At 36.8% G+C, this 15276-nt stretch overlaps 2 protein-coding genes and 1 pseudogene across 3 annotated transcripts; 2 read left to right on the top strand and 1 right to left on the bottom strand.

Moving 5' to 3' along the window:
- LOC107872216 overlaps positions 1-1082 on the top strand; it is a 10400-nt pseudogene extending 9318 nt beyond the window's left edge.
- A 4346-nt stretch (positions 1083-5428) lies between these two features.
- On the top strand, positions 5429-7363 carry LOC107872215 (stemmadenine O-acetyltransferase-like). The gene is given in 2 exon segments (XM_047412855.1): positions 5429-5883; positions 5885-7363. Coding segments are annotated over 2 exon segments (1407 nt in total). The 5' UTR covers positions 5429-5478; the 3' UTR covers positions 6887-7363.
- A 158-nt stretch (positions 7364-7521) lies between these two features.
- On the bottom strand, positions 7522-15275 carry LOC107871434. Of its 2 annotated transcripts, XR_007055600.1 has the most exons (9): positions 15008-15275; positions 11052-11125; positions 10561-10602; positions 10246-10287; positions 10018-10101; positions 9573-9660; positions 8924-9015; positions 8490-8587; positions 7733-7777 (listed from the first exon to the last, which is right to left on the bottom strand). XR_007055600.1 is itself a non-coding variant. In XM_016718365.2 (8 exons), exons 1-8 carry the CDS (start codon positions 15186-15188, stop codon positions 7757-7759), a joined length of 630 nt encoding a protein of 209 aa, XP_016573851.1. In that variant the 5' UTR covers positions 15189-15269; the 3' UTR covers positions 7522-7756. The 2 variants fall into 2 exon arrangements, 1 of the variants encoding a protein (XP_016573851.1); XM_016718365.2 differs by lacking the exon at positions 8924-9015 and having other exon boundaries at positions 7522-7777; positions 15008-15269.
- Position 15276: the final 1 nt, after the last annotated feature.

Here is a 15276-nt window from a genome sequence, read left to right on the forward strand (position 1 = left end):
CAGAAGATTCAGCTTTTGTGGATTGTAATGATAAGGGAGTTCTTTACTTGGACGCTCGCGTAAAGGATGTTAGTCTAGATGAGTTTCTTAGAAACCCTGATCTATCACAACTCATTAACTTCCTTCCGCAAAATGCTAGCGATGAACTATATATGTTCAAACTCTTGAAACCCTAGTTTCTATACAAGTTAGTACATTTGATTGTGGTGGAGTTTCAATTGGTGGTGTCTTGTTACATGCACTTTTAGATGGATCTACCATAAAGTAAAATTTTCAACACATGGGTTAAGATTGCACGTGGCGATGATGATAGGGTTGAAAACATTTTTGAAAACTTTGAATGACTTTATTTTCATTTTAGAAGATTAGCATTCGATGCCAGAGCAATTGAAGCCATTAAAATGAGTGTCTAGTGAAAATGTGCTTAATCCAACTCGAGTCAAGGCATTAACAACTTTCATTTGGAAGCACATGATCTTAGCAACAAGAGGAGTAAAGAGAATTAGTTCAAGACCATGCATGGTTACACATATTGTGAACTTGAGATCAAGAATTGAACCACAATAATTGCCTAATGCTTTTGGAAATTTATTCTTTGTAGCAAATAGTGAGGTTATAGAAATGACTAATATTGGAGTTGCCTCACTTGGTGGGAATAGTGAGAAGGATGTTTGAGAATATGAATGGTGAAAACTTGAAGACCTTGATAGGTGATGATGCTATTGATTTTCTGGTGGATATGGCTACACAAGTTGGGAAGTTGTTGCCAAATTTAGATACTTATAAGTACATCACAAGTTGGTGCAATCTTGGACTTTATGATGTTGATTTTGGATGGGGAAAGCCTATTTTTGTTGCTCCATTTATTGACACTATTAGCTCATTGAATAAACAACAAACTATTCTTGTGGAAAATGGAAAGAATGATGGAATTGAGGCTTGGATTCTTAGAGACAATGAGGAAATGGTTGAGTTGGAGAAAGATGAGGAATTTCTAGCATTTGCATCTCCAAATCCTAGGGTCCATAGTCCAATATGACCCTTGTTTACTATCGTTTTGGTACAGTTGAATTTGTTCATGAGTCAAGAGCATGCATTATGATCTTTAGCTTTCCCGTGGGTTAGTGGTATACCTTTGTAATAAGATAAACAAATAAAATAAATTGAGCAAGACAGTGTAACACCCCATATTTTTCGGACTAGAGTTTGAACAATCGTTTCTACGTATATAGACCCAAACCCACTGGTTTCTACTTAGAAAAAAGTGTGAATAATGATTCCTTAGGGTGGAAACATCTTCGCGAATGGATTGAAGTCTTAAATATCACCTAGCTTAAAGTTAAGTTGAGCACTTTCCTAAATATCGAATTTTAGTATACAATTTTTCTTGGGTCAACTTCCAACGATCATTACACCTAGAATATAAGGATTTAAATTTTCCACTGTATATCAAATTAAATTCCTTCGAATCCTCTTTCTAATGCAACTGACCGTTCGTCAATCCGAGTTTCAAATCAAAAGTTATGAGTGTTTTAGTGAGACACTGTCTCAGGTCTGCGTTGGGTACGCGCCACGAACCTTGAGGTTTGCTTTGGGCCCGCGCCGCAAACCCTCAGGTTTGCGATGGAGCCATGTCGCAAATTTCTTTCGGGTGGCAAAAAAGTGTTCCGTTTTGATTTATTTTAAGGGCATTGAGGTCTTTTCACATCCCTAAACCGTTCCCAACCCTTTATGGACGAATATAAGGTCTTAAAATATGTTATATCACCTCATAAAAAAATCCCTAATCATCTTTCCTTAAGCAAGAGAGAAGAAACTACCTAGGGTTGAGGATTTTAAGCTTCAAGGGTCAATTTTTCCAACGTTCTTTTCAATTTTAAGGTATGTGGGACTATCCTAAATCTCATGGGCGTAAGTTTATCATTTTAATAAGTTTTAAAGATATATAATTATGTATATGAAAAAGAATTTTGGAATCGTTTGAAGAGCATGCATCATGAACCCATGTTTGATGAAATTGTGAAATTAATAGGAGGTTTTTCCATGAATTTGAATTGTGGTCATGGTACATATGTTATGAGTTTTGAAAAGTGATTTAAGAAATTCCTCTAGCATAATGAAATTTATTGTCATGTTATGAATTGTGAAATGGGTTTGAGAGCATGAATTATAAGTCCCCTTTTTTTTAACATGAGATTTACGTATAATTAATGTTGGGGGTTGCTTTATGAATGATTATATTTCTTGAGTTTTAAATGCCTCTTTAACTATTATGCATGGTTGTTTTGCACGTTTTCAAAGAGGTACTTCTCATGCTAGAGGCCCGTGTCCTAATGAAGAAATTGCATATGTTTTATGTAAGAATTGACCACCACATGCTAAAGTATTGAAGAGAGTCTTTTGCATAAATTCATATGATATTTGATATAAGATTTCTCTAATGTGATGTTTAAATCTTTTGGGTGGTCATTAACATGCTTTTGAATAAAAAAGGCTATGGATATGATGTGGTATGATATGAATGACTTACAAGTCTGGGTATGAAGATACCCTGTTATGATATGCCCTTAACAGAATAAGAAAAATTGTTTATAAGCATGTAGTATGATTTTAAGAGGCTAAAATTTGGGCTTAAAGAGGAGTTAGATGGTTACCCGAAGAAGGCACGAGTTTAGATAACTCATTGTTCGAAATAGTGTTTTGCCGTCACGAGTCTTATTCTGCCCTAAACCAGGAGATTGTACGCTAGCGAAGGCCCTGTGGCGTAGTAGAGATCAGAGACTCTATCTCTTGCGGCAAACCTGGGCTGGGGGCTTGGCCGCCGAGTCAAGGGCAGACCCATATAGCCCGTGGGTAATCAGAATTGTAGGGTGTACCATCTCGCTCAGAACTAAAGCAAAGAGTTGAGTCAATATTTTACAAGCATGAATTGAAGCTCTTCGTATTATGCCCATATGTTTTATAGATGTTATGACGTATTATCTTTCATTGCACTAAAAGCCCTACCGTGTTTCAAATTATCTTCCACACTTTTTTTCCATATGAATTATGCTTATGATAGTAGGCTAAGGGGTCTCTCGGGTCTTCGTGGTTCGAGATAACCATCGCGGCTAGGGCACCAGCTCGGGTCGTGATAGACAGAGATTTAGGAATGAATCAAAAGGTGAGTGCTAGGTCCTTTCAGCTATAGGCAGGATGTGACCGAACTCAAGTACAATAACGAAAAGACAGTAAGAATGCTTAAGAAAATAGAGAATTCTTAAGAGCCAATCTAAAGATATTTTATTGCTTATATGATGAGGATGAACAAAAATCAGATGATTACAATAGGGGAGGAGGTGCCTATTTATAGGGCACAAAGGTTGACCTATGGCCAATGGGATATTGCCACTCATCCTTGTGCTATTGGAGAGCAACCAACCCACTAGCCAGTGTCAGACGCAGTTCTACCGAGTACCGGTGGTGCTTTCTGGAATCCCTGACACAATATCCTTCCGTTTGTCCGCTAGCAAACAGTCACCGTCCTTAGCTGGTCTCAGGCGATCTCCCTTTCTCCTGAGCAGACACCTCGTTATGTTGTCTATGGTTCTCAAGATGGCTCCGTCAGGGGCCGATTCTCTTCATACATGGCTCCGTCAGGGGCCGATTCTCTTCATACCCGGCCCAAGATGGTCCGATTGGCCCAATCCTTGGTAAATCATTTTCACCCTATACAGCCCTCTGGCTATGTGATATGAAATCATTTGGCCTAATTTCCATATTTTTACCTAATTGCTTGACACATCAATTGGCCTAATTTCTTTAGACATATAAACTATAAACATGTATGAATACACATCAATCGAGCTAACAAATATGACTTCTAGATTTAGTTCAATAATTAAAGCAAAACAGGACCAAACCTAGCACAAATAAATTAGGAGTAAAGGGTCAAAAATATTCTTCTACTTTCTTTTTTAGCTAATTTTATCTGAAGGATGAGGATATGCTGGATACGTGCTTTGCAAATGCAACTACGGATGCCAATTATCTCTCCTATGCAACAAAGAAATAGAAAAACCAAAAAAAAAAAAAATCATGATAGAAGTTTGTTCCATTGACACCTTTTGATTCGACTGACAAAGTAAAATTATACGACAATGTCAACAACTTCAATAAGATCCAATAAAACCAAACTCTTACGTTGACACAAAAGAGACTCAAAACTCCCCAAAGCAACAACGTTTCTAAGCCAATTTGCAACCCTAGTGATTCCACACTCAAGGATGCCCAAGTTACGGTTTCTATTCACAAGAGAGAAAGAAAGAAAAGTCTCGAAAGGGTTCACTCAACATTCATCAAATAACTAATGAAAATAGAAATCTAAAAGTCTATTTATAGCTATTACATACAAAGACCAAAATGCCCTTAATGAGCTTTAAAGGTGGGGCGGAGCGCCCTTGGAGTGTAAAAGTCCTTCTTGCCCTTAATGAAAGTCAAGAAATAGGCTCCCTTAGAGTATACGTTTTGGAGTGTCCAAAGTCCTCCTTCACCCTTCAACATCTCCTTGAATATGTCTTGAACTTGGCTTCATGAAAAAGGGTTCGTACTCTGGCACCTGTATCATCATCAGACCAATGAAGGCCCGAGATGATCCCTTAGTGTACCATCATAAGCATATAGTCACAAATAAAGTGCAAAAAATAGGCCCATAAGCTATGAAGTTCAAAGAAATCAACAATCTAAAACTTTAAGTCATGAAATATGATACGAAAATATTTATTTGACTTACTATATATACGAAGTCTCTAACAATATGAATAAAAATCTTAAGCTGAAACATGGCCCGATAAATACCATAAAACTGAAATAACCCAAATCTAACTGCAAGAAATAAACATAGCCCCTCACCACTTGCTAGCTGCTGTCTCGAGTGAAATCCTGATACTGAAACGAATCATGAGGATAAGCTTTGAAACCTACATCATGAAAGGATGTAGCATCCAGGGACGGCACTACTAAATCTAGACGTCATGATGTGTAGCTCTAGTGAGTAGCTATACTGGCACTACTCAAAGAAACTAGGCCAATTTGTCTGTCAAGCATTTAATTAGGCAAAATTACTAATTTATTTTCACAACATATTCCTTCTACTTTTAAGTATTAATAGAATATAACTAAGCTTATACCATTTGGAAAATTACAAATGTAGAAACTAACTAATTTTAGCAATATGAAAATCATTATCCTCTCTAAGGAAATAGTGCACAATTAATATATAGCTAGCAAAATAGTTCATGTTCAATAAATTATAGTAAATGAAGACCAAATTAGCACACATAAATTTATTGAAAGTCTGATATTATATTGTCAAAATTAATTAATTTAAAATCTATCTTCATGATATTAATTCCTTCTAATGTTCTAGTAGGTATAAATAAAGCCAAGCTTACACCATTTGGAGTATCACAAAAGTAGAAACTAACTAATTTTAGCATTATGGAAATCATTATCCTCTCTAAGGAAATAGTGAAACCATCCAAACCAACACCTCCAAACCTAACAAAACACAAACAATCCCTTTTTGATCAACTAGCATGTGAAATATGCATCACACCTATCTTCTTCTACAAAAACAACAACCCGCTTTCAGAAATAAATAATGCAGATATTACTGGCAGTCGTCTCAAGAATTGCCTCTCGGAAACCCTAACACTGTTCCATCCGCTTGCTGGCGAGCTCAGTTCAGAAGATTCAGCTTTTGTGGATTGTAATGATAAGGGAGTTCTTTACGTGGAGGCTCGCGTAAAGGGTGTTAGTCTAGATGAGTTTCTTAGAAACCTTGATCTATCACAACTCATTAACTTCCTTCCGCAAAATGGTAGCATGGGTAGCAAGATGAACTATATATGTTCAAACTCTTGAAACCCTAGTTTCTATACAAGTTACTAGGTTTGATTGTGGTGGGGTTGCAATTGGTGGAGTCTTGTTTCATAAACTCTTAGATGGAGCTACCATGAACAAGTTTTTCAACACATGGGCTAAGATTGCACGTGGCGATGATGATGATGGGATTGAAAAGATCGCGAGTACTCTTGATTTCACATCATCATCGCGACTGTTCCCACCTCAAACTCATCTTCCTCAGGAGTTTGTGGAGATGAAAAAAGAGATATTTTTCTACGAGGGAAAGTCCCTCGTTAGAAGATTCGTGTTCAATGCCAAAGCAATTGAAGACATTAAGATGAAAGTGTCTAGTGAAAGTGTACCTCATCCAACTCGAGTCGAGGCACTAACAACTTTCATATGGAAGCACATGATCTTAGCAACAAGAAGAGCAAAGGGACATAGCTCAAGGCCATTCATGGTGTCACATCTTGTGAACTTGAGATCAAGGATTGACCCAAAATTGCCTAATGCTTTTGGGAATTTGGTGTTTGTAGCAAATAGTGAAGTCCTACAAATGAGTGATGATGAAGTGGAATTGCCTCACTTGTTGGGAATAGTGAGAGAGATGTTTGAGAATATGAATAGTGAAAACTTGAAGGCATTGGAAGGTGATGATGCTTTTGATTGTATTGTGGATATGATAACACAAGTTGGGAGCTTGATGTCACAATTAGATACTTATAAGTTCTCAAGTTGGTGTAATTTTAGACTTTATGATGTTGATTTTGGATGGGGAAAACCTAATTTTGTTGCTCCATTTATTGACACTATTAGCTCATTGAATAAGCAACAAATTATTCTTGTGGAAAATGGAAAGAATGATGGAATTGAGGCTTGGATACTTAGAAGCAATGATGAAATGGTTGAGTTGGAGAACGATGAGGAATTCCTAGCATTTTCAATATATTTCCAACCAATTTCATACATCAGAAACGTCCGTCAAACATTTTGTTTTTAATAGTGTGTTAGCATTAAAGGTCTTTTGGTTTACGAACTAGTTATGCTGAGGTTATTTATACTGTCAATAATAATGTAGGGGTGTAATGTGTAGGGAGGTCTTACTTTAGTGGTCGTATTCACTATATATATTTTTATTTCTAATTCTGTTTTGAATAAAATTATATATAAAGATTCGCGCATAACTTATATTAGTATTAGTTACATATTGACATTAGTTAGTAAGCAATCGAGTGTTGTTCTATTACTTCAATAATAGCTACATGTTATTCAGGACCCTTAACACAAATAGACGCATCAGAAGTTTGTAACACTCCTACGCATTTTACAACGTATAATAAACCATACTAAATATATCGATAGTGTAAAAATGAAATAATGCGCTTCATTTATTATTTAATAATCCTACAAGCACTTTGAAGGATTGCAATATTTAACATCAAAATTTGTAGAACATACACTTTTTCGCCCGGGGAAGTCCTCATGTTGCATCCCTTCTTTTGTCGAAACTCGGCTTAATTATGTCTATTTGTCATTGTTACTATTTGGACAGAATAAGCAGACCACAAGTAAAAGAAAAACAAGAACAACACACAGATTTACGTGGAAACCCTTGCAGAAAAAACCACGGGCGGAGGAGAGGAAGAGGAATTTCACTATGAAAGGAGAGGAGTACAATGTGGAGAATGACGTAAGACCACTAATTGCACTTATATAGTAAGTGCGTACAAATAAGTCAGGGATCAGGCCTATCGGCCCGATCTCTACGCTACCACCACAGACCCCATTGAAAATCACAAACATGGGTCGCACCGCGAAACTTTCAGGGCCGGACCAACAAAATTCGGGGCACAACTCTAACAGTCATTATCTAGCTTGAATTTCTAGCAGACTGCAAGGAATAAAGCAAATATCAGATGATGAAAAACCTGTTGATATTATGTATAAATACAAAGAACATAATATCGAAATCAAGTAACTTCTGTCGCTAAACAATAAAAATTAGTAGCTAGTCCTATTTAACGATGAATTAGTAACATATTATCCAAAAAAATCCGGTTGGCACGGCCTACGGGCTAATTAACAATGAATTTCGAAGCTAGTTTCACGGTAAAACATCTAGTATCCCACTGAACTATGACCATATTTGCTACGACACACTCCAACTCCTGTTTTAGCTGACGTGGGCCCCATTTTATGTAATAAAGGTGTCACGTCAGCACAAAAGGGTGACAAGAATACGCTAAAATTGAGTTCAGGGGTAATAGGACCCATGTGAAGTTGGAGTGCATCGTAACAACTTTGTCCATAGTTCGGGGGTTAATGGATGCTTATCTCGGGGGGTTGTAGTATATATTTGTTCATGTATAGCAAAAGGAAGTGAACTAGTCAGGGGTAACTTCTGTCGCTAAACAGCAAAAATTCATAGCTAATCCTATTTACCGATGAATTAGTGGCGGATTATCAAAAAATCTTGTTAGCTATGGCCTACGAGCTGTTTAATGGTTGATTAGCGATGAAGTTCATAGCTAATTCCGCGTTTTTTTTTTTTTTGAAGCATATATTGGTTCATGTATAGCAAAACGAAGTGAACTAAGCCTTACAAGTAGTTCATGATCGCCCATAATCTCATCGATTAGTTCTTGTAATGGCTTCTCCGCGCTGTTTGGAACAAGAGCAGCAAAGACGGGATCTTCAAGTCCTGCGCATAAGTATATACGTGTGTTAAACTGAACTCAGTATTTTCAACGCGGAACATAGATATATATATGTGAAAAAAAATACACTACATTTTCACCAGATACTGAATTCTGAACGCATAATTTCCAAAGTACATCTGCCGTTGAGTATGATCATGTGAAAGATCATCGATCTCAGAGGCAACATTGAACGGAAAAATAGTTTATAAATAATCAAAAATCAGTCGTTTTTTTATCATTTTAAAGCGTTGATTGTCATCGCTATGCCAAGAAAATTAGTAGCTTTGGTCCGAATCCTACATTTGTCTTAAGAAATATATTGATTTAGAACCAAATACCTTAAACGGACCAGAGTTCAGAATCCATAAACTTCAAATCCTGGCTCCGCCTCTGCTGAACCAAGAGAGCATTCAAATACTCATAGATTTTCCTAATAGAAGGTTTAAGAGAAAATCATTTAGTACCCCCGGAACTATGATCAAATTTGTTACGACACACTCCAACTTCACGGGGGTAATAGACCCCCGAACTAAATTTTACTGTATTTTTGTCAGCCTTTTTAGCTGACGTGACACCTTTTGTCAGCCTTTTTAGCTGAGATGACAACTTTGACGTGGGTCCCATTTTATGTAATAAAGGCGTCACATCAGCACGAAAGGGTGACAAAAATACGCTAAAATTGAGTTTAGATGGTGGGGGTGGGGGTGGGGGTGGGGGGGTAATAGGACCTCTGTGAAGTTGGAGTGCGTCGGAGCAACTTTGACTATAGTTCGGGAGGGTTCTGGATGCTTATCTCGAAGGTTTAATGAATATCTGCTTTTCCTATATATATACTAGAACTCAAGATTATCCTGTATTTCTCTGTATAATGAGTTTTCTTTGTTTAGACATAATCGTTTAGTTAATTTTAAGATCTTCGGTTGTGAATGCAAGGAGAAAGATAAAAAATTTCGACAGTGAATGCACGCGGAAAAAAAAATTATTTACCACTTTCGTCAAATGCATCAATAAACATCATCATCTCCTCTCCGGTAAGGCCAGACAGGAAGCAAATTCGCGGAAGCTGTTTAGCAATCTGCATAAATGATACCAGGGATGAGTTTGTCGCTTAGACAAGCAACTTCGCGATGCATATGACACTTTATCAACTGAGTAAACACACGGATAAGCGTAAATGAAACAAGGGGCCACGACCTATTCCACGCTAGTTGTAGTCAGCTATATGATCCTCATATCTGTTTCGTTCTATTTGGAACCGTTTCATTTTGATATGCAAATACTCTTGATATTCGAACACCAGAAGTTTCTACGTTTTCTACTGACGTACAAATCTGTAAACGGACTAAAAAGACTCTTCCAGCGAAAACTGGATCTAATGTACGCGTACCAACATGAGTACACTTTCACTGTATCAATAGTTCTGTTATCTGACCTTTGAAGCATCTAAATTGGGCTGTTTCGTGTTAACTGCTTCCCAAAGTGTGCGCGAAATCATGTCTTCGGTACAAAAGATTATCTGCAGTATATGTTGTATTAAATGAAACTTCATGTTAGAAAGCACGAAAATGACATTTAGTGTGAGCGCGAGATACAAATTCAGTACAGGGAAGATAATAACAACACATCAACTCACTAGCGGTGGCGAACCAGTAAAATTTACCTGGAGGAATTCACCATCCATCTCCTTCAAAAGCTGCTGTATCTGCAACAAGATAAACATAGCGGGATCAGTTATCGTTACTAAGGAATACCGAGGATGCAAATTTAGTTATTGTCCAAGAAGCATGTCGCAATAACGTAGATATGGTTACTCTTGTCTGTTTTACATTTCTACGACTAATATGTAAAGCATTAAGAAGAACATGTTTTTTGATCCGAAAAAACTGATTCACCAATGGCGAGTAATGTTATAACGCATAAATCTCATAGAACAGCCAAACACGAACATGTGAAAGGTAATAAGTCTAGAAATTACCTTTGCTGCCTCGTCCACTTTGAAGCCCAGCAACAACAAAGCCTGTAAAATGGGTCATTGAGTCGTTCATTTTAAAAAAAATCGAGCAAAGTATACCAGAGAAACACCAAATATATGCTAAATCGCTAACTTGAAGGCCATACATAAACCGCCATCATCTGGTATTGGCTCTTAACAGCATTGTACAAAGCCGTTAAGACACAACATCCGTCTCATTGCAGTCGCTTCTTAACTAGATCAACGAGACAAAATCTCAAAAAATTTCAGCTCCTTCAGAAATGCCGGAAAATTTGAATACGTTAACATTTCAAGTGACACTATTACATATGCCGTCTCTACGCTGTCCATGTTTGTGTTTATAACAAAAGGGTTAAATACAGAAGGAAACGTTCATTACACTTCCTAGTATTTTCCACATAGATCAACCAAAATAAATGGAATATAGGAATAAAATGACTGATGCTACTGTAAAATAACTGACCAGAACTTACAGGTGGACCGAATTTTGGGTCTTCGGGATTAATGGAAACAAACTTAGAATCTTCAGTAATTTCAGAGGGAAGGCCTGCAAGAGGGCAACGCGAAGAACAAACTGTTCAGAAGAAATTGCAAGAAAAACAAACAGATGCCTAATAAGAAAAAACAATTCAAATGAACAATGGCTTCAAAACCACATCTACAAAGTTAATGATAGAAACACGTTAGAAAACATGGATTCTTGTAGATAATTCAACATAACAACAAATTTATAGTCGCGTGAAAATGAATTACGAATAGCTCAAGAAATGCAAGGATCATGCGTACATCTCCTGCTTTCTACATATTTAATTATAAATCCTGCTGAAGGGGAGCCTTAGAGCAATGGTAAAGTTGTATCTGATTCCTGCCGTGGAATCAGCCACAAATTCTTGCATCACGGTAAGCTGCCTACATCACGCCCTTCCCCCGAGCATGCATGAATGCAGGATGCTTAGTTCACCAGCCGCCTTTTAAATTATGAATCTTGCGTTGTATATCAACCATAATACAGAAATGGTATGAGATACAAAAATTATTAGGTTCTATCCTTACCTATAATGTCACAATGCCTGTTGTAATACCAAACAAATGGAGAACAAGAAGAAGTTCGATTCTTGATATAACGCAAAGGTCGTGGACTCTATGTGTCCTCGGACCTCAGAAGTTTATCTTGCCGTTGGTTTATAAGGCGAACCTGATGCTTCATTATCATTCAAATCATAGATGGTTCTCTAGTACTCCGCTAGTGTGAGATTTGACAGTTTTCTACACCTACGGTAGGAATGTTTCAGATGTTACATATTACCTGCGTATACTCTCTGAGGTCAAAACAATTATGTCTAGCTATATCATCATCGGCAGCAATTTTAAAGCAATATTACTCCATCATCGACAATTTAGGAACTGACACACACCTTGCGTTACTTAAAAAGAATCCGAGCAACATAAACCATCGGTAAGTCAGAATTGCTTGTGTTGCAGATCGTTGGAAGCAGTCTTTAGAACATTATTACGTAGTTTTCAAATAAGTACTACTCCCTCCTTTCTAGTTTATACGACACACTTGCCTTTTCAGTCCGTCCAAAAAGAATTACACACTTCTAAATTTAGAAAGAATTGACTTTGCACTTCCCATTTTACTCTTTTAACATAAGCTTTTATAACCATTTAAATGTTATGGCATGTTTAACGTTATTAAATTCAAGAGTTTTATAGCCATACAAATGCTATGACATGTTTTAGAACATAAATTACAAAAGTCTTCATTTCTTTCTTAGAACATTGTGACGGTTCAAACTACGTCACATAGACCTTACCCCTACCTCAGAGGTAGAGAGGTTGTTTCCGATAGACCAGCTCACAGAAAAAAAAAACCAATGCAATCCAGGAAAAGAAGTAACGGATGTGTAAGCATAACAAAGCTTGGTAGACAGTAACTAGAACAAAATAATATGATAACCGAAGTACATGAAACAACAGATAGTAACAAAAATCAAACGACAAGAAACTACAAAGAGAAGTAAAGAATGAGAAAGACAACCAAAACTCAGAACCCCATTATTCTATCATCTTATAAAGCCACAACAATCTTGCAACTCTGAACGTTGAAGAACCAAATCAAAATCGATTCTTTAACCAAATTACAAACTCAAATATGTAACAACCCAACTCACTAGTGATATTATCTGTAATGGGCCTAGGCCTATATAACTTTAAACGCATCAATAGAGAGTAAGGCCTACTTACTTATATACCCAACATCTCTCCTGTATTTTACCGTCGATTTCTTATCCTAAGCTAGAGTGTCACATAACTCTCAAGGGGGAACACAAGAGGGTAAATTTCTGATAAACAAAAGAATAAAGTAGATATACAAACAACAACAACAATATACCCAGTAAATTCCCACAAGTGAGGTCTGGGGAGTGTAGAGTCTACCGAGACCTTACCACTACCTCGTGAGGTAGATAGGTTGTTTTCGAAAGACCCTCGACTCAAGTACAACAATTCCAAGTACAAAGGGAAAGGGAAAAAATGAAGACAATATAGCAACTAACAAAGGAAATAATGCAAAGTCTACAAGAAAGAAGCAGACCTTACCCCTACCTCGTGGAGGTAGAGAGGCCGTTTCCGAAAGACCCTCGGCTCAAGTGTAGTAATTCCAAGGACAAAGGAAAAGGAAACAATGAAGACAATATAGCAACTAACAAGGGAAACAGTCCATAGTCTACAACAAATAAGCAACAACAACAACAATGTAATGCGATAATCAAAACACAATAAGCGACAGACTATAAAAAGTACCCAAAAAAAAGAGAGACAATAGGAAAGAGTGGAATCTTGACAAGAACAAACCTTCACTATCAAAAGATGCTCTAGGAGATTGTACCTTAAGCTTCAAATGGTGTACATTTTGCTTAGAGAAAAAAGATATGTGAATTCTTGAAATAAAAATACAAACAACAACAACATGCCTAGTGAAATCTCACAAGTGAGGTCCGACTTTACCATTATCTCATGAGGTAGAGAGGTTGTTTCCCAAAGACCCTCGTCTCAAGTGTAGCAATTGCAAGCACAAAGAACAAGGAAACAATGAAGATAATATAGCAACTAACAAGAGAAACGGTGCAAAGTAATGAGGATAACATAGCAACTAACAAGGAAAACAGTGCGAAGTAGTAATGAAGATAATATAACAACTAACAAGGGAAACGGTGCAAAGTACAACAACAATATATCCAGTGTATTCCCACAAAGCGGGGTCTGGGGAGGGTAAAGTATACGCAGTCCATACCACTACCTCAGATGAAGTACAGAGGCAGTTTCCGATAGACCCCTGGCTCAGTATAGATAACAGTATAATCAAACAAACAGACGAACAACATAAAAGCACACAACAAAAATGGGAGACACAACTTCAGATAATAAAGAAAACAAGACACTCACACGGTAATACTATAAACCATCTATTCGAAATCAAAGACATCACCGAAACATCACGAACAAGCAACTACAGGCGTAGATACATACAAAAGCACTCGTCCCTACTATTACGAACAAACTCCTACCCATTAATTCTCTACTCTAGTCTGCATCCTCCACAGCTTCCTATCAAGGGTCATGTCCTCCGTAAGCTGTAACTGCTCCACATCACTCCTGGTAAGTCCACACGTCCATCGCAACATCTGCATCTCCGTCACCTTCAACTTTTGGATGTGGGAGTTCTTAACTGGCTAACACTCCGCTCCATACAACATAACAACTAACAAGGGAAACAGTGCAGAGTCTACAAGAAAGAAACAAGAACAACTACAAAATAATACGATAATCAAAACACAATAAACAACAGACTATTATAAAGACAACAGAAAAAGTGGAATCTTGAAAAGAACAAACAATAATAAGGAAAACAATGCAAAGTCTACAAGAAAAACAACAACAACAACAACAAAATAATACGATAATCAAAACACAATAGAACAGCAACAACAAAATAATAAGATAATCAAAACACAATAAACGACAGACTATCATAAAGACAACTAACAGAAAAAGTGGAATCTTGAAAAGAACAGACACTAATAAGGAAAACAGTGCAAAATCTGAGAAAAAACAACAACAACAAAATAATACAATAATCAAAACACAATAGAACAGCAACACCAAAACAATAGGATAATTAAAACACAATAAACGACAGATATCATAAAGACAACTAACAGAAAAAGTGGAATCTTGAAAAGAACAGACACTAATAAGGAAAACAGTGCAAAATCTACAAGAAAAAACAACAACCATAAAATAATACAATAATCAAAACACAATAGAACAGCAACACCAAAATAATACGATAATCAAAACACAATAAACGACAAGACTATCATAAAGACAACTAACAGAAAAAAGTGGAATCTTGAAAAGAACAAACCTTCACTATCAAAAGAAGCTCTGAGACATTCTTGTTTAAGCTTCAAATATTGTCCATTTTGGGTGGAGAAAAAAGCTGAAATGTGGGAATTCTTGAAATAGTTTGATAAAATTGGCTGTTTATTATAGTGTAAGCCATTGCAGAAGTTTCCATAGTTTAAGCTGATTGAATAAGAAGCCATCACTTTATCTTTTATCCTCTTATCTATTGCTCATTGCAAGTAGTTGTAGAAGTACTATTTACAGTTAAGAACATTATCTGTTTGCTGT

This window comes from Capsicum annuum, chromosome 5 (assembly GCF_002878395.1).
Source record: "Capsicum annuum cultivar UCD-10X-F1 chromosome 5, UCD10Xv1.1, whole genome shotgun sequence".
Taxonomy (NCBI): domain Eukaryota; kingdom Viridiplantae; phylum Streptophyta; class Magnoliopsida; order Solanales; family Solanaceae; genus Capsicum; species Capsicum annuum.